Source organism: Macrobrachium nipponense, chromosome 23 (genome assembly GCF_015104395.2).
Source record: "Macrobrachium nipponense isolate FS-2020 chromosome 23, ASM1510439v2, whole genome shotgun sequence".
NCBI classification, from domain to species: domain Eukaryota; kingdom Metazoa; phylum Arthropoda; class Malacostraca; order Decapoda; family Palaemonidae; genus Macrobrachium; species Macrobrachium nipponense.
In genome coordinates, this window is record NC_061090.1 from 78,250,801 (window position 1) to 78,270,566 (window position 19,766).

General features: G+C 35.1%; 1 protein-coding gene across 4 annotated transcripts in view; it reads left to right on the plus strand.

The window, feature by feature from the left end:
• Nucleotides 1-812: 812 nt before the first annotated feature.
• The window catches only part of LOC135201727 (beta-ureidopropionase-like), a 35,200-nt gene continuing 16,246 nt past the window's right edge, over nucleotides 813-19,766 (plus strand). Inside the window, exons 1-9 of one of the 4 annotated variants that reach the window (XM_064230945.1) lie at nucleotides 813-831; nucleotides 1,297-1,386; nucleotides 3,906-4,016; nucleotides 4,660-4,764; nucleotides 7,387-7,541; nucleotides 12,923-13,017; nucleotides 13,462-13,668; nucleotides 14,777-14,901; nucleotides 15,455-15,647. In XM_064230945.1, the coding sequence (XP_064087015.1) occupies nucleotides 3,916-4,016; nucleotides 4,660-4,764; nucleotides 7,387-7,541; nucleotides 12,923-13,017; nucleotides 13,462-13,668; nucleotides 14,777-14,901; nucleotides 15,455-15,647 (981 nt within the window). In that variant the 5' untranslated portion in view covers nucleotides 813-831; nucleotides 1,297-1,386; nucleotides 3,906-3,915. Of the gene's footprint in view, nucleotides 832-1,296; nucleotides 1,387-1,470; nucleotides 1,738-1,848; nucleotides 1,917-3,905; nucleotides 4,017-4,659; nucleotides 4,765-7,386; nucleotides 7,542-12,922; nucleotides 13,018-13,461; nucleotides 13,669-14,776; nucleotides 14,902-15,454; nucleotides 15,648-19,766 lie in introns of those variants that run through there. The other 3 variants (XM_064230914.1, XM_064230935.1, XM_064230925.1) reach the window with 3 other exon arrangements.

The window sequence follows — 19,766 nt, forward strand, 5'->3', positions numbered from 1 at the left end:
GGTTAAACTGAATAACAAACTATAAGTTTTGTCTTTAGTTGATTCATTACAATGATAAAATTTAGACCTTACAATAGCCGACCGAACATTGCGCTGACCACTTCAAGAGAGAATCGTCATTTTTTTTCACAGCAGTGGTTGTCCTTATCTTTGTTTTCATCTAATTTTTCAAATTTTCCTTTATTTTTCTGTTTTTAAGTTGCTCAGATTGGCATTTTATATGAACAAATTTGCATTAAGGAACGTAACAATACAAATACCTAATAGCTTTTTACTTTTTGGGTCAGGCGGCGGGGAGATTTAAATAAAAATAAGTGCCCCGAATTCTACCAGAAGAATTTATTGTACTATGGGACGATAGAGAGTTCGCAAAGCTCTCTGGAACATTGAATACGTGATTTTATTTTAATTTTTTGTGAAGTTCAATATTAACAATATAAAAGAGAGGAGCTGCTTCGAATTTTTAACTAAGTAGTTGGCACACCCAAGCAAATATCTTGGTGATTGCTTAGCATTGCGCTAGGTTGGTTGGACTAAAAAAATTCGGTGCCAAAGGTTCGCGACACAGGATGACACTGAGGACAGCTGTTTGGTAACACGATTGTGTTTCAGATATCGGATCCACAGTGGACTCATCTTTTCGATGGTGATTTCTCGTATGGTCGTGGTCTATTTATAACATGTTACCCAATCCCTGAGCTCCAAGTCTTGGTACAGTGATATCGCTGAATTATGTAAACATATCACTCAATCTTGATGCAACGGTTGGGGCCACCCAATTATGCTGTTCACTCACATTCCTCCGCGTATGTCACAGATTTCAAGCTACGAGTAAGTGGCGAAGGTTACAATGTCAATAATTTTTCAGTCAATTTCCCAATTAATTCAAGGCGCAATTGAAAGGAAAAGATGCTGACAAGTGACAAGCCTCTCCTGTCGATTTCCCAAGATATCAGTAGTTCGTTTTTTTCTAATGAACGTCATGAAATTTTGTTATAATGGCATGCTATAAGTTTACTCTTGTCAGAACTATTATAACAAATATGATGTATGGGACAAGATCATTCTTATGCAACTGGCCTCACCATATGAACGCGCAGCGATACTACGTATATAACTAAAGAAAACTCTATGTAAATTCATGGAGAAAAAGAAATATCCAATGTACAATTTTCAAACAGCAATTGGTTCTTTTGTTGTTGTGATTCTAGGTTGTTACACCAATAACAGCCTTTAGTCGTGGGCAAGAATACGTGACTAGAAATAATATTTTGTTTATATTTCTTTTTCTTTTAGGTGTTGTAAACGGCCTGTCAGCCTGACAAGTTGTCCTTGGGCGAGTTCCAACTTCCCAGAAGTATTTTGAAACTAGTTTATTTACTAAAAGTAAGTTACTTCAGTATTTTCTTATTCACCAACTTCTTGATTTTGTCTCAAACATGATCGACCGAGGCATCGAAGACAAATTGTCCTTTCCGTCTTAACAAAAGCAAACGGACAAAATAGACAACCTCATATATATGGCATCCGAAATTGTTCATGGGGGGCTATGGATGGGTCAGATTAACATTATCAGATGGGAGCTGTTCGAGTCCCAGAGAAGAACTCGCCCATCCAGTAGCAGGTCCACTCCTTACAAAGTCTCCTCCTCGTCTGTGCCCAGTGTTATACCACTAGTATTACTTGAATTTTTGTGTAGTGGTACACTACTTAAATCATTGTGTAGTGGCATTACTGGTAATGTATTGTTATTAGTAATTGGATAAAAAAAACTACATCTAACGGGTTTTTTTTTCTTTTTAATTTATTACTTTTTTGTGTAGAGTCTGAAACAGGTCAAGATTTAGCCGACTCTGTTACTAAGCAAGACCGTGTAGGGGAGTATAGTGCCGTCAGTGTGCCTCATGCGGTGCAATGTATGCGTTACTTATGGTTACATACTACCTATTTGCAGCGTCCCTTCGGTCCTTAGCTGCAACCCCTGTTATTCCATTTTTACTGTACCTCCGTGCTTATTCGCTTTTTTCCACAGTATTTTCCACCCACCCAACAATTGATTCATACTAGCTAAGGTAGTGCAACTGCGAAGTGCCTATTCCATCTGTTAGCCACACCGTTCAGACCTTTCTACTGTCAATTTCTCTTTAACTGAATGATCACATAGGTCCCAACACTTGGCCTTTGGCCTAAATCCAATTCTCTGTTCTGATACCAAGCAAGACCGTAATTTGAGTAACAATTAAATTAGCATATCTAGAGTAGGTAGGCTAAGTCTGTTTCCTCGTTAATTCATTAGTAGTAACTACTACTAATGTAGGTAGCAGAATAATATTAATTATAGTTCATTGACATTTCAGCAGTTATGTATAACCCCTAGGTATATTGTTTGAGTCATTTTTTAAGTTTACTTTGATAGTTCAAACATCATTTTGAAAATTAGGGTAAAAAACCGCATGGTACAGGGGTGGACCATGTACGATCAATGTGTACAACCCTAAGAAAAGTACATTATAACGCGTCCTGACACCGGAGTAGAGGTCTTTAGCTCCGTTTCTCATCAACAACAAGTCGCGTCTGATGCCCATCTCCGATGTCAGGACGCATTATAATGTACTTTTTTGGGGGTTGTACACATTGATCGTACATGGTCCACCCCTGTACCATGCGGTTTTTTACCCTATACCAGATAGATTTCATAAACCACTTTTTTTTTCTGGAAGACTTGATGATAAAAAGTCAAAATTTCAAGTGTTAAAGAAATCTTAATTTTAAGTGTTATCAGGGATGAGGAATAGGCTAAGCCCTGTTGCCTCAGTGGCGTGATTAGTATGGTCTTGGCCTGTCACCTCGGTGGCCTCGAGTTCGATTCTCGGGCATTCCACTGAGGGGTGAGAGCTGTGTATTTCTGGTGATAGAAGTTCACTCTCGACGTGGTTCGGAAGTCACGTAAAGCCGTTGGTCCCGTTGCTGAATAACCACTGATTCCATGCAATGTAAAAGCACCATACAAATAAACAAACAAACCTGTTGCTTAGGCCATGTATAGGCATAAAGGTTATTATGTTTAATTAGGGTAAAATGCTGAATGGCCAGCCTCTACCGTAGTGCAACCACCTTCCCGAAAAAGTTCTTTTAACACGTTCCGTAACCCAGGATAGACATTTTTATCAAGAGCCAGCATCTGTCAGAGTAAACATCTTGAGACCTCTACTTTCCTCTCGAAGTAAGCTATTTCTCCCAAGTCACAAATTAAGACTATAATTTCCAATTTTCAGGAAGGTGGTCGCACTATGGTAGAGGCAGGCCATCTGGTATTTCACCCTAATCCCTCTATCTCCTTATAAATAAGATCTAGTATGATTATCATCTTTCTCATGTTGATGATGTTAATGACTATTAATAAGCTTATTCAGTTAACCCAATACATCCATAGCATGTCCCAAGCCTTTACGTTACAAACTTAACTTGAAGATTTGGTTATCCTATTGGAGGTGGCCTAGGTGGCTTTTATTCCCCCACCCCCATGAAATATCACTTTCTTATTACATACAGCTATACATAGTTATTTAACTTACCCTTTTATTGCTACTGCTGCAATGGTTGTAATTGTAGAATTGATATTTCTTTCCAGTACTCTGTATTGAAAGTCAAGATTTTCATTTTTCAATTTATTGCTGGAACTATTATACACACTGTGCTGCTCTCATTTAGCCTGAGTATCAAATAGGTCAGAATTTTGAAAAGATGTTTCATGACTTGGTTACTTGCTGATGTAGGGTTGTTGTAGTACTAGGTATTAGCATGTATTTTTTTTCTAAATATTTTGCATAGGGAGTAGTATGCCCTTAGTTATTTATTGATATACACTATTTTAGTTAACATGCATTTTTGTTTCTTCTCTACAGGATATTCAGTATGTCTGGAGAATTATTTAGCCTAGAGAATTGCTTGGAGAAGCACATTCCTGAGCATGAACTAAAGGAAGTCAAAAGGATTCTCTATGGCCGTGAACTGAAGTAAGTCCTCAAGGTTGGAGGTTTTTTTTGGGGGTGGTTACATTGCATTACTACTTGACCACCAGAGCTGAGTGGGTCGATTCTATTTTTCCGTGCATTTTGAACCCATAATTTTGTTAGAGGCTTAGGATATGTTGAGGCATTTTCTTTTGTTGATTTTTTTAATTACATAATAAGTCATAGTTTGTCGTCTTCATATATGTTTAGTGAGTCAGACAATTTTCTTGTACTGCTCTGTTGTGAACTGTATTCTTTAGTATTTTATGTATTTATTACTAACATGTACAGCAGTTTTTTCCTGATTGATCCTGTCTTTAGAAGAGTAAGAATTTAAAAGTAGCCTATTAGCATTTAACTGTTTTGGAACATTGGTATACAAGGTTGGGTGTTACGTCCTATGCATTTGTTTTCACCTTTTAACATTTCCTAGAAAATTATGGTATTTTTTCAGAATTGCTATGCATAGTACTATATTCCATTGTGCTGTAATACTGTCCTATAGAAGGACTCCTTTATCATTTAGATCTCACTTTTAAAGAGTGTATTATTGCCGTTCTGATTTGGTATTATGTTCACTTCTCTGTGTAAATTTTGCAGATTGAACTGGAGAATATAAGATTCATATTGAACAAATCTTTTTCAGTCCATTTGATATTCCTGTGGCAGCAGAAAAGGTTGCACAGGATCATGACTTTGAATTGAAAGGATATTGCATTGAAGCAGCAGAAGAGCAGTTGACTCCTAAAAGGTCAGTAAAGAAATGTTGGTTATTGCTTTTAACTTCAATTACTGGTAATTGACTATAAGAAGCTTATTTGTTAGGATAGACCTAATTATAATGCTTGTAGGTATTGGCTGTATTGAGTAAATTCTGTATATTAGAGTTAATTCAGTATATCTGATGTAAATGCCTGAGAGGTCTAATTAAGAATAAATAGAATGACAGGCCTTTGTATTTATCACATTTTTATTCAGTGTTTTTCTTGAGAAGTGACGGTTAGGAAAATATTTTACCGATACATTTAGTCAGCAAATAATATGTAAGTTGTGTAGAGTAATTTTTTTTTTTTTTTTTTGCATAGATACAACACTGTCTATTTAATATTCCACTTTTCTGCTAGTTAGATATATTTGTTAAAAGTTTGCATGAATAATATTTTTTATGATTGTTATTATACTGTTTGAAAAGGGCAAATGTATGGCTACTACAGATAAATTGCAAATGCAATAATGTTTGGCACTAGAAAATAGTAGCTTTATACATGTTAGAATTTTCTTTGATTTGTCAGATGTGAGACTTGCAGTACAACTGCTATTGCATTGGAAAAGATGATACTTTGATTTGTTTAGTACGCATCTGCAATTTGCTATAGTACTATAGTACTGCTGTATTGTATGGTATGTGTCATTGGTCTGTTTGATCTTGATCAGTGGTTTGATGATCTGTTTGGAAAAGCCTGCATTGCAGGGTTGTATCTTATGGTAATTATTTGAGTGTCCAAACATTCTGAATGATGTTAATTCAGAGAATATGTACATAGCTGGTTGTTCAATGAAGTTTTATGTTAATTGTAGTAGAAGACAATTGATTAGAGTGGGTCTTCTTAATATTAGGTAAAGTTGACTGATGGATGAAAGATTTCTGCAAGTAGAAGCCTTTAGTTTTAGGTATTGAAAAAGTTTGCTATAAAAAATGTTAAGAGTACTCATTATAATTTACAACATCAGTTTAATGAAAATGATTTATATGAAGAGATTTTTTACATGGTAATATCAGTTTTGGTATTGAAAGTAAACAAATTCGCTTACTGTACAAACATATAATCTGTATATTTTGCATAGTTGAATAACTTATGTGTTTACAAGAGAGGATGTGAATACTGTACCATATGAGCATCATGATTATGAAGACTAATATCCGATGTACTACGAGGTTCAAGTCTTGAGAATTTATGCATAAACTGAATTGTCAGTTTGAATATTTTTTTTAAATATCTTTTTTGATGTGAATGAAGCATTTGACCTATGTATTTGTAATTTTGGAAAGAGTAAATGCAGTGCTTTGCAGTACCAGTTATATGAAATGCTTATAACAGTGATTGGAAGTATCATAGGTATAACTAGCCATCTCTAATGAATATTATCTAATTGGCTATGGTATACCAGAATGGATACAGCAACACAATGTACACACATCAGTGGTTATGCTTATTTGACAGCAGTACATATAAGGAATTGGCAGAAGTTTCTGTACATCAAGGGTGACTTGCAATCAAAAGAGTAAAACATGATTGTTTTAGGTGCCGAGTGTTGGCAACGAATCCATGGTTTGCCACCAAATTTTACTGCGGTCTTTTTCAAATTGGAAGGTTCTTTATGGATAAGCATAATGAATGCTTGATGGTTATATACATGCTTCCAAGGAGGCACTTTACATACAAAATTTCTCTTAGTTTCATAAATATTTGCCTGGAAACTGAAATACTTGGAATATGTATACGATGGTTTCAACATTAATGCATTACAAAATTAAAATTCAAAATCTCAAAGATTCTCAATGGACTACAGAAATATACGTAGATATATAGTATATATATCTTGAAAGGGAAATTGTTAAAAACTTATGAAATTGAAAAACATATCATTTGTGATATAAGATTGTCAAATGTAATGAGGGCATTGAAAGATTCATGTGAATGGTATAAGAAAATGAAAGTTGCAAGATTTACTTGGAATATTTGCAGTCATGAGGAGTTTATGTAACCTGCATTCTTTGGCCGAGTAGGCACTGACATGTAAATTGCAAGTCAGAACCAATGACTGACCATAGAACCATTCTGTTTCGTTACTGTGAGATTGGCTGAATATTTGAACATCCATAAAGTAAACGAATTATTTGAAGATCCATGCCCACAAGTGTAGAATTGACCAGCAATGAAATAAACTAGGTACCCTACCACTTGGTCAAAATGATGGTGACCAGATAAATGAGAGTTGAAAGTCTTGTCAATGGAAAGAATTTAATTAGTTTGAGAAAAATGGAAAATGCTCTTTCTTGTTGCAATTAAAGCTAAGAATTTTGGAATGATCTGTCATGATCAAGCTGCAGCCAAGAACAGAATGCATTCTGCATGGTGGCTAGTTAGGTGTTGAAACATCAGCATTTCATTGTACATATAGTATTTTCTTAGAATTATGAATGTAATACCTTCTGAATCTTGTCAAAATTTGCCACCTGGCTCTCGTAGAGGATAAGTGTTCCAGCATTATTGCATTTTTAACTACTATGGTGTTGCACTGTATCACTATGAAATTGCCCTATTTTTTTACCTAGTCTTTTGTTTTTGTGTCATACTCATTTTGCTTTAAGGATTGTACGAATTGGATTGATCCAAAATTCAATAGTAGAACCAACTACAGCACCCATTGCAGCACAAAGGGATGCCATCTTTAAGAAGATCAAGTGCATGACTGAAGCCGCATCTTTATGTGGAGTGAATGTACTGTGTTACCAAGAAGCATGGAGTAAGTCATCTTCTTCCTTGCATTTTGCTATTGTTTGAAGGCATTGCTTGCTTTCATTACTGATTAATATTTCGGGCCTCGTACAATTACTTTATAAGCCTGGATAAGAGTAACACTGCTTTCAGGGTCCTGCTTTTGGTCTTTAAGCTTGGTTTGATGGTCAAAATTTTTTGCAGTAAAAGTCCTTTACAAATTCACTTTCATGCATCATCAGTGTGGATTTTGTATAGTGTACCATATGGTTATGAAGCATCTTGACACTATTTTGAATACATTGATTGAATGACATGCAAAGACAGTTTGCATCAGCTCATATGTTTGCCAAGTCTCTAGTTGCTCGAGGAGCATGAGGTAGTGCTGATGTTTTTCTGTATATATGTTATGCAATAGAAGATTAAAGAGATAACCAAGGCTGTAAGGTTATGATAGTAAAATGGTCAAGGTGAACATTAAACAGTAGGATGTAATTGGTAAAAAAAGTGAATGCTGAACATTTGATTAAATAGCTAAATTCCAATTTATTTTCCGAGTGGCTTTCTGTATTTGATGTCCAATTTCTGTATACTCACCTCAAATAAGCTTTTGTTATTTTTTGTCTTGAAAGTTTCCTTTGTATCTGTCTGGATATCATGATGAACATGATATAGATTGTGGGGTTTTAGCTTCATTTTGTTAATATGATCTGTTTAGCTGTTTATCTTTCATTGTACTTCTTTTCCGAGTGGCATTTTATTCACAAGGCCTGTACTTGTAGTTTGTAGAGTGAGAGTTCAGTTTAACAGTCATGAAAATTGATGTACATACTTCATTAACTAATTACAGAAAATATACAATGTTTTGACTGGATTGTTAAACAGTGGCCAACAAACTCTTTCAGAAGTGTTTGAGAGTTTAACCCTTCAAAGAGTGACTGCATTGTTTCATAAAATGATGCTTGTTCCATTAGTTAACCCTTTAACGCCGAAGGGGTATAATAAAAATCGTCTCCCAGATGCCGGCGTGGTCTGGGAGTGAGCGCCGAAGCGGAAAATTTTATTTTTTCAAAAAATCACAGCACGCTTAGTTTTCAAGATTAAAAGTTCTTTTTTGGCTCCTTTTTTTGTCATTGCGTGAAGTTTAGTATGCAACCATCAGAAATGAAAAAAATATCATATATAAATAATGGGATATATGATAGCGCGAGAACAAAATTTCATTTTGTATAAATTGTATTCAAAATCGGCTCTGTGAGGCAAAACGGCTTTAAAAGCTAACGAGTTAATTTTTTTCCGTTGTATTGTACCCTAAATTGCGATCATTTTGGTATATAACACATTGTAAATCGATAAAGGCAACACAGAGAAAATATTATCACAAAATGATGCATGAATTCATAACGCGCGGACTTGAAAAAAAGCTGTTTTCAAAAATTCACCATATATCAAAATATTGTGCTAGATACTTCCCGTTTGTTGCAAAATGAAGGTAATTGATTGAATATTACTAGACTGTTAGTGTTGTAGCTTACAATTGCAGTTTTCGACCATTTCAGTCGAGTTAAAGTTGACCGAGGGACGAATTTTTTCTATTTATCGTTATTTATATGAAAATATTTCAAAACTGATAAAAGCTACAACCATAGGTTGTTTATTGTTGTATTCTCATGAAATTGTGCACATTTTCATATACGTATAAAACTTTATGTAATGGGTAATTTGAAATGGTGCAAACATTACGACAATTGGACGAAAAAATTTATGATTTTTTCAGAAGAGTTACTGCGCGGACGTGAGGAAAAAGTTTATTTCATAAATTCACCATAAATCGAAATATTGTGTTAGAGACTTCCAATTTGTTGAAAAATAAAGGTAAATGTTTGAATATTACTAGAATGTAATAGTATTAGCTTACAATTGCGTTTTTTTACCATTTCGATCGAGTCAAAGTTGACCGAAGGTTGAAATTTTGGCACTTATCGTTATTTATATGAAAATATTCCAAAACTGATAAAAGCTACAGCCATGTGTTGTTTATTGTTGAAATTGCGCACATTTCATATATAATACTCCATGTAACGGCTAATTTAAAATGGTGCAAAAATTATGTCAAAGTGACGAAATAATTTCTGAGATGTGCCGCTGATACTTTTTAGTGAGATAAGAAAGAAATTCGCGCTTGCGCACCTGCGTAACGATTGTAAACAAAACAACGCCTTGATCCGTGAGCTCCCAGCATCCCCCAAGGCACGTGATTCAAAAGTTTTTGCCTAGTAGGCCTATAACTATTTTTCCATGAATTTTTAAAAAAACTTTTTTTATATTGACGTACCATACGTCCAATCGGCACCCAACAGCAATTTATATCGACGTTTAATAAGTCCAGTTGGCGTTAAAGGGTTAAGCTGCTAGATATTCTCTGGAAAACTAAGATTTCCTTAGGGAAAGTAACATTGTCTGCTTTTTACCTCGTAGCTGTGTGCTGTGTTAAATAATGAGTTATCAGGTAACATATATTAGGATTAAGTAAAGTAGAATTCATGTAAAGTTAGTATGTATTGAATTTAGTCTTTGCTTCTATCACTACATCATGGATTTGCATGGAAATAGCTGTATCGATTAGCTAAAATTATGAAGTATTTGTACCAGTGTGGATTCAGACAAGGTTTTATGTTATGCCCCATTGATGCTTAAGTAATTCACATGAATGGGGAAATGGTGCCCACTTAAGGCCTGTCCACACTAGCAGGTATGCACAACGGGCACTTCCAGCTGTTTATATTTTCTCTCGCATCTGAAGCAGCATTACCAGAAAATAGCATCGTTCTGGCTCCATACTTGGTTGGTCAGGATAGTGGAACGGGTTATGGAAACAAAGTTTGCTCGTCAGGTAGTGCTCGCTAGTGTGAACAGGACCTTAGTGCAGTGTGGTAATAGGGCAATGTTTTGCATGTAATTAAAGACTTTCAAGAACAGTTGCTTATTGATGTTGAAAATAAGTAAGTGAATTTGATATATTATTGTACTTGAACAGCATCACACTTGCAGCAACCCCCCCCTCTCCCCACCCCTCCCCTCCAGAAAAAAAAGGCAAATAATATTTTTTATATAAAGAGAGAGAGAGAGAGAGATGTATATATGGTAAAAGCAGTCTTTAAACTATTTTATGTAACCTGGGTTGTCATATCAATATCGTTGCTAAGACAGTTGTATAATAAGCAATAGATAATGGCAGCTAAATTGATTGGCAAGCATCTGACTTGACAGAGTGTGTATATAATGAAGAATTGAGAATAATCAGCACAGGCACTTTTAAATCCTTTCATTTAAATTAAAAGTTGGAACTGGTGTAGCCCCACTCCTTTCTACAGCATGAACTGGCATGTGTGTGAAGTGCAGTCAAATTATGTACAACAAAGTCAGTTTATGTACATATGAAAGATTCTTTGTCCAAAAAGATATCTTCACAAATGACCATCCACCATCCTTCCAACATAGAGCTAGTGATGAGCTTAATGAACCACCAGGTGGGGAGTAAAATTCCTCCAGATTTAGAAATTCCTCCTCGGTGCTATCCGCAAGATCTGAACTTGTACCGTCTTACAAGACATACTGTGTAAATTATACTGATAGCTAAAAATTTCCATTGGGTGCATTTGCTGCCATCTTAAGTAAAGCAGGTTAGTTCTTCAACATAACAAAACTTTTGTTTCACAGTGAAACTTATGTACAAGAAAGTCGGGGATCAAGAAAGTTTAAAATATACCACAACAAAAACAAAAGAAAAGAATTTTAGAAAATTTTTATCAAATTTTTAATCCACAAAATTTGTATACAGTAAAGCATATTGATTTTGAAGCATTGTAAGTTGGATTCCTTGTCATGCATGCATCAAGGCAAATGATGCTCACGGCAGCCAAAACTAATGACTAAATCCAATCGGACTGCTGTCAGTGCTTGTTTAACCTCTATACCTGCCATTTTTGATAAATGGCAGACATCATAGATATACAAAGGATCTGATAATAAATTAGAAAACATCAAACTTATCATGTGGTGGTTGCATACTTCATACCAACAAGATTGTCTTATTGGAGTAATTTTAACTTTATGTTGAATTGGTGATGCTATTTGGACCACCGAATGACCCAATCCAGTCCCACTATCCAGAGATTGCAGGTAGTACATGATATATTTTGTGTGAATGTCCAAATTTCAGTCACCAAATAACACCAATGGTTATTAAATTTTGGAAAAGCCTGTTAATGAAATATAAAATTTTTTTTAACATGATTCTCTGTTTAAAGAATGCAATTTATTTGGTTGAATAAATTTTCCTTTTAAGAAAATAAACCATTCTTACCAGCCCTACAGGAGGCAGATTGTAACTGGTCTGATTAAATTACCGTGATTGTGCATATCCCCTGCTATAGTTTTGTAGCATAATCTTTGTTTAGCATGACTAATTTAAAAAAGGTGTTGATAGAATTTATGAATAGGATGTTGGTTATAGTAAAGCAAATTAGTATTTTTAAGGTCATGGTACTGTATATAGGAAACTTTAATAGCATTTATGAATGGAATGTTATTTATAGTAAAACAAATTTTTGTTTTTGAGATGATCACGTTATATAGGAAACTTGTTCCTCTTTTACAACCCAGTTGTTAGTAAGTGTCAAGTTTTCAATACAGTCTAATAATGATGCTGATTGTGATCTTGGATTATATTAAGGGAATTTCTTTCTTGTTTATTCATTGTCTTTTTTTTTTATTTTAATTTTTTTTAAATGTGGGAATGTTTGCTCTTTCAACAGCAGCTTCAAGGGGTGCCAAAATTTCGATACATTAATCGTCCTTAAACTATGCACTACAAGGTAGATTGCTATAGTTAAGCTAATCAGTAACACACGCCTGCTATTTTGTCAAGTTAATCAGTGGTTTAAGCCTGATGTAATGGGGTTAACTAATCAGTAACACACGCCTCATTGCTAATAAATATTACATCTTGATTTTGGCTGTATTATTGAAAGCTAACTTTGTTTTATTAACAATGTTGGGTGTGAAAGACCAAAGATCAACTGCAAAGAAGGTCTGAGTCTAATCCATCCAATGAAGCATGGTATTCCTGTTTGTCTTGATTTTGATGAAGTTTTATGACAAGTTGCGTGTGCTGAAACTACCTGCTTATATACCAGTTGATATACAGTATTTTGCCCTATAAATTTTAATATAAAAATGCTAGTAGAGATAAAAAAAATTGTATAAGGGAATAACTTCCATGAAATAATTTTGCTTGAAAGTAGTGGGGAAACATTGAGAAAACATGGGATGTTATTCTTTCATTACTTTCATTTGCCAAGTTAAAATATTTTAGGTGCTTACAGTACATGTTGTTTTCTTCTCCAGACATGCCTTTTGCATTTTGTACAAGAGAAAAACTTCCATGGTGTGAATTTGCAGAGGATGCAGAGACTGGGCCAACTACACTTCTCTGTCAGGAGGTAAATATAAAAAATTATTATTTGGTTTTGTTTCTTAAGAGTGTAGAGTTGCGATAAGGTAGGAGTTCTGATTCCAGTGAAAGAGACCTACTGCACCCTGATTTATAGGTTAAATTATTTTGAAGCAGGTTGTACAGTTTGAAGCAAGTGTTATTAATGAGTCCCAAGTTATTTTTAAAGATTTTGGGGTGTTTGTAGTTAGACAGTAAATGTACCTTGATTTCCCACAGTATCTTAAGGCTGGAATTCCCAGAGGTTCTTGTAAACACAGTTGCTCCAGATTTTTTCCTTACATTTGATTGTTTCAATTGCGCTAAAGTTTTTCCGTGAGAGTAGTAAAGAGAATGTATTGTGGGAATTAATATCAAATAAAGGAGAATGTATCTTTGTATCTCTTGAAGTGGTAATGCTACCTCATTTTAATATTTTTTTGCTACTTTGCAGCTTGCTCGAAAGTATAACATGGTTATTGTGTCTCCAATTCTGGAAAGAGATTCAGTTCATGGAGATACGCTTTGGAATACAGCAGTGGTGATTAGTAACAATGGCTACTTTTTAGGGAAATCGCGTAAGAATCACATCCCTCGTGTTGGTGACTTCAATGAATCTACTTATTACATGGAAGGAGATACTGGTCATGTTGTATTTCAGGTAAATACAATATTGTGCATTCGGATGATTTTATGCAAGTTATCAAAGTTTCCATATAACCAAGTATTCTGCAGTATACTTACAGGTATACAGTAATCATGTTTCTGTTACTCTAGTATGGCCAAACTGTTTCATAATGTTTATAGTCATTTATGATAACATTCAAGGTAAATTGGAATTTTAAGAATTGAAATGTAGGTTCTGTTTAGAACTTCTTTGAAATATCATTGCAACATCGTATATTATTTTTGATTCTAGTAATTCCAATATTGATTGGTTTTAGAGGACTTTATAGGCCATGGACCTCAGTATTTTTGGAGTTTGTCTTTATATATGTATTGAATTTCCTTTTACATAGTACTAGTAAGATTTGCATTTCTTATAATAAAATGCAATAGTATCCAAACTAAAATGGCATTTTGTAATATTTGCTTATTTTAGTTGTCTATAAACTTGTCAGAAATACCATGCAGTCAGATTACCATCTGGTCCCAGCGTGTAATTGACATGTCTATTCATTTGTCTGATTATGCGTATCCAATGATCTGCTAAGTTTACAGTTTTTTATAGCTATTATTTTAGAATTGCTTCACCACAAACCCATTGCTCAAATCAAATGCACATTTATCAGCTTCAAGTGCTCTTTTGTCTGACAGACAGAAAAAATGCTAGTACCACATCAGAACATTATTATTATTATTATTCATAGGGCTTAGTTTTTCCAGATCTCTGAGTCTTAAGTAGAATCTTCTCGGGCTTGTCAGAGCATATTAAAATTAATAATAAAGTGTTTAGATGAATGAAACTGAAGGGCTCATCCCAATAACATTAAAAATATAACAGTCCTGGGAAAGCAAAAACAAAAATGTTTTTTCAAAGTAAGTTCTCTTATCTAAATGAGCTGGATGACTTATGGGACAGGATTTTGATCTTTGCATTTTCAGTGGGGTCTTCCTGTTTTCTAAATACATCAAGTTGGAGTAGCCAATTATAATTACCTAATGGTTTTGTTGTAGAATATTTTATAGTAGAACCCATCATACACATATCCTGATAGTCCTTGTAAGTTACATTATTATATAATATTTGGCTTCTGTACTTTTTACAGACTAAGTTCGGTCGAATTGCTATAAATATCTGCTACGGTCGTCATCACCCACAAAATTGGATGATGTATGGAGTTAATGGTGCAGAAATTGTCTTCAATCCCTCAGCTACTGTTGGGGCTCTGAGGTGAATATTTTAATGTACAAACTTGTAATTCATTAAGTAAAATTTTTTATGGGCTCTTTCAGAGACGTAATTCTAAAAGACTTGGAAACTTTCAACTGCAATACAGTATGAGGTGGTGGTTTCCCTCAAACAATTTCAATTATGTTCATAATTTACTTACTATAGTAAGTAAATTTATAGATTGCACAAACATTCAAGATGGAGGAGCTGGCTATAGTTTAGTAGTTGTTAATTGTTAGTGTAGTAAATTTATCAAAAGGAGACATGAGATTTGAGATTTGACTTATTTGGGTTTCTTTCTTAATTTTTTTTTCTTTGTCATAATACGTACATCTATTAATTTTTTTTCTTCATCATCGTGGGACACCCTATTAAATTCTGTATATAATCTGATAGGAATAAGGTTTTTATGGTGAAGTATTATCAATTATTACTTTTATACCATGGGTTTATACAATTCTTCCAATGAGCTTTGCTTTTATGTATGTACATAGTAGCATGTAAAATAAAATGTATTTTTTTCTTTTATAAAATCAATCGATCAAACTCTCAGTGAACCATTGTGGGGTATCGAAGCAAGAAATGCAGCTATAGCTAACAGCTATTTCACATGCGCCATCAACCGTGTAGGAACCGAGACATTCCCCAATGAATTTACTTCAGCAGATGGTAAACCTGCCCATAAAGACTTTGGGCATTTTTATGGATCCTCATACATTGCAGCTCCGGATGGCTCACGAACACCAGTAAGTTATTAAAGATCAAACTTATAGTTCTTGTTGCTTGTTAGCAATGTGTTTCATGTGGTGAATAATCTAATTTTTTTATGATAATGGTTATCATCATCATCATCTTTGTCGCTAATATTTTTATGTCAGTTTTTCACTTGGGAGCTTTGACAAATGCTATGTTCTCTCCATTATCTTGTGTAGCCACTTACTTTTGTACCTTCTGATTGGTCAACCCTTTTGGAATGTAACTCATTGGTCTAATTAGGCTATTTGTTAGTAATTATCAACATCTTATCTGCCCCCTCGATATGGGACCACCTTGACGTGTTGAGGGGGCTTTTGAACCCCAGGAATTAGTTCCTGGGTTCAAACCAAAGAGTCCCCTATATTGTTGTATATATATATTTGGAATAAATTTTGTGGAACTTTCCACTTTTTGTAAAATTTGTTGGACCTGACAAATGGGAAAAGATATCATAGCTGGGAATGGACTTATATCCGAAGCTAAATAGTGGGAACTGTGGTGGGACCATCAACTGCCCGATAATGTTTTGACCAGAGTTTTATCAGGCGGAACTATTCTGCAGGACTAGACCACGGATTCCAGGGGGGTCTGGTTTCGGGTTTAGGACACTCGGCATTCTATCCGGTTTGCCCATAATGTAATTAGGGTGGGGATGATTGTATTCTTGTAATACTCTCGGTCCTATCAAGCAGGTCTGGCTTACACTTGGGCCACTCTAATTATGTTGTGCCATCCCTGTGGGTAGGGTAGCGACGTGGACATTTGGGAGTCAGTTTCTCACTTGTGCCATTAGTGGAGGAATAAACTCCATGAAAGGCTGATGATATCTTTTTAAGGTTTTCAGGGTTTTTTTTTTTTTTTTTTTTTTTTCTATATTCAATCTTTATGAATAGTAGGAATAAAGATTCGAGTACACCTGGGCCCGCTGATGATACTGTTTTGGCACAGATGAAGACCTCTGCACCGATCTTGGAAACTGAAAATCCCCCAAATATTGATGAACTTGGATCGACTTTGAGACATGAGGCATCTGCTGAAAATGCAGAAAAATTGGTGGTAACTCTGGTACCATTTATTTCCCCAAGTATTGAGACTGGGCAAGATAAATCTACTTTATTCATTGAGTCTCTTCCATTAGATATGAGGTATGAAATAATAAATGAGGAATTTAGCAAATATGGAGCTATTAAGAAAATAGGAGTTAGATTGGCAGACTTTTAGAGTCCTGGCAGGTTTGGATAACTTTTTCAGATTATAAAGAGGCTTTGGTTGCCTACTCTGAATATAGGGAGTCTAGGAAAGATATCTCATGTGCTTTAATAAAAAGGCCCCCTTCTAACCTAAAGGTATCTTACCCCAAAAACACAGACAACAAAACAATTAAAACATCGGTAGCAAAAGCCCCCAAGCCCGCAAAATGGCTGGTAATATCAGTTAAAGAAAAGCGGGGTAACATAATACTATTCGGGAGATACTTGCAGCGTCAAATAAGAGGCATTAGGAATTCAAAAATTACTCGCTTTGGACAAAACAGCTTTTTGGTGCATGCAGAATCAGTGGAACAGGCAGCCATGATATCCAACTGGAGGAATACCCCAGAAGGAATTATCAAAGAAGTCAAGCCTCACTACAATTTTAGCTATGCTAAAGGTGTCATCTTCCACCAGGACTTGTATGAATTTTCAGAGGAGGAAATCCTTGATATGTGTCCTCCCAATGTTTGGAAAGTTTTTAAAGCACCTAGGTCATCTATGATTATTCTTTCGTTTTGTGATGAAGCAAATTCGATTGAAGTAGAAAAGGAAATAATTAATATACGTCCCTTTAAACCCCGGCCACTCCAATGTTTCAACTGCTTTGGTTATGGCCACCCATGTAGGGTATGTATAAGATCTAAGCTCTGTGGCCATGCTGTCTCCCAGAGCATTGCGAGTGTTCAAGACAGTTAAATTGTATCAACTGTTAGAAGGAACATAGTCCCAGAGATAGAAATTGTGAATTGTATAAGGACGAACAGGAAGCTTTGCTTAAATCCTATGCAGAGCACATAAGTGTAGGCTATGCAAAGAAACTCTTAGCTAGGACAACTAAATATAGTGATGTGGTTAAACAGAAATATAAAAATTCAAGTACTCTCGGCAAACAACCTCCACTAAAGAAAGAATCTCGTCCTTCTATGAGAAATCTAGCTCCTCAGCCTAAGGAAAGGAGCTCCATCCATCGAACAAAACAACTTCCTGATTCAGAGCTTGAAATTGTTCAGGCTCCAGAGGCTTCCTCTGTGGGAGCTTATCATTCAAATAAGAAGTCTTGTGTCATATACTCAGACTATAAAAGTGCTCTGGAAAGCCTGAACAGTTATAATTCTTCCCATCCTTTAGTACAAAAGGCTCAGGCGTGGCGTGGCTTTTTCACATTTTTGATACAAATAGATCCCCTATTTTGATATGAAATCTCTATTCGTAACTATATATTAAGAAAGTGGCAGGAGCGATGATCATCTCCCCTTCTTGCTAATAATAGGAAGTTAAAAACACTTAGACCTCAAGTTGGAATTTGGCAATCATCCTATCAAAGCGACAGGAGGACTGAAGTTATTTTAACAAGGTTGAGAATTGGTCACTGCCAAATGACGCACAGTTTTCTTCTCCAGTGTGTGTTCACTGTGATAGCCCTTTGACAGTTGAGCACATTCTGGTTCACTGCTCTAGGTATGTAAATGAGAGGCAGATGTACCATCTAGATGGTAAAACTATATCTGAAATTTTAGGAGACAACATCGATGTTGGCCCTGTTATGAGATTTTTAAAGGCTTGTGGATTTTATAAAAATGTCCAGTAATTTTATATAGATGAAATTATTAATTTTTTATTTTTATTTTTATCATAAATGTAACTTAATTCCATTAGAAATTTAATCTCGGTTTTACTGTTTTAAACATTGATCATCAGAGTATCTATTTTAAACTCATTATTTATATCATTCCCATTGAACTCGTTATTTATATTTCCATATAGCGCTGAATGACTCTATGGGTCCCAGTGCTTGGCTTTATGCCAAAATCACATATTCCATTCCAACATCTTATCTGTCCCGATAAGAGGTTACCACATACGGTGTGGCTTGCATGACACACTTAGTCAGTAATAAAGGTTCTTTGTAGCGACCATTTGACCCTGCTAAGTTGCCGGCTACCTTTTGATTTTCCTATATTCATCCAACCTTTCTGGCTAAGTACAATACTTTTATGCTTGTTGTATTTTGAGTGACTGCCATTGTACATAATGCATTTTTATCATTTGAAATGCCAACACCTTTTACCAATACGAAGTAACATTATTGGTGCTCATGAATTGAACTAACAATGGGGAATACAAAATGGTAAATGTTGCTTTAATATCTAACTTCATCCCATTAATAAATAGCATTGGTTCATGAAAACAAGCTCGCATAAATTCTTTAAATGGGCCAGAGTATTCCCTGTTTATGGTTCCAGGTCTTTATAAGGGTGTTATTTATATCTCCTGCAGGAACTCCCTTCATTCATGTCTAATTAGTTGAAGTTATGGATTAAAATCAAGAATGATGGTTTCCCATAGTTTAGGCAATGGTTTTGAGTCCACATTTTCCTAGAAATACGTAGTTTTAATTTATATATATTGTCTATATGTATTAGATACTCTATTAGCCATCCCACATTTTACTAGAAATAGTTTTAATTTATATATATATCTACATTTATCAGATACTCTTTCTATTAGCCATCAAGTCTGATGTATTGCATGTATGTAGTTAATTTTTGTTCCGACACGGCATACAAACCTTCGGTCCTTTTACAATAGGAAGGTACTAGCGGCAGCTGGATAGGTCGTAAGCTTTCGAACAAGGGGTTCGGTAGTTAACTGCTTGTCCGACAGGCGCGCGCGCGCGACTGGGAGGTAAACAAACCACTTTTGCTTTCGGCCTGCTGGCGTGTGGACGTGTATCATCGCTCTCTGCCCGCTTCATCGTCGTTGCTTTCGCATGGTTGTGTTTTTCTTTTTCTATTTATCTATGAAACTGAATTGTAAGTAATCATTTCATATTTATTTCCATTGAATTCAATTGTG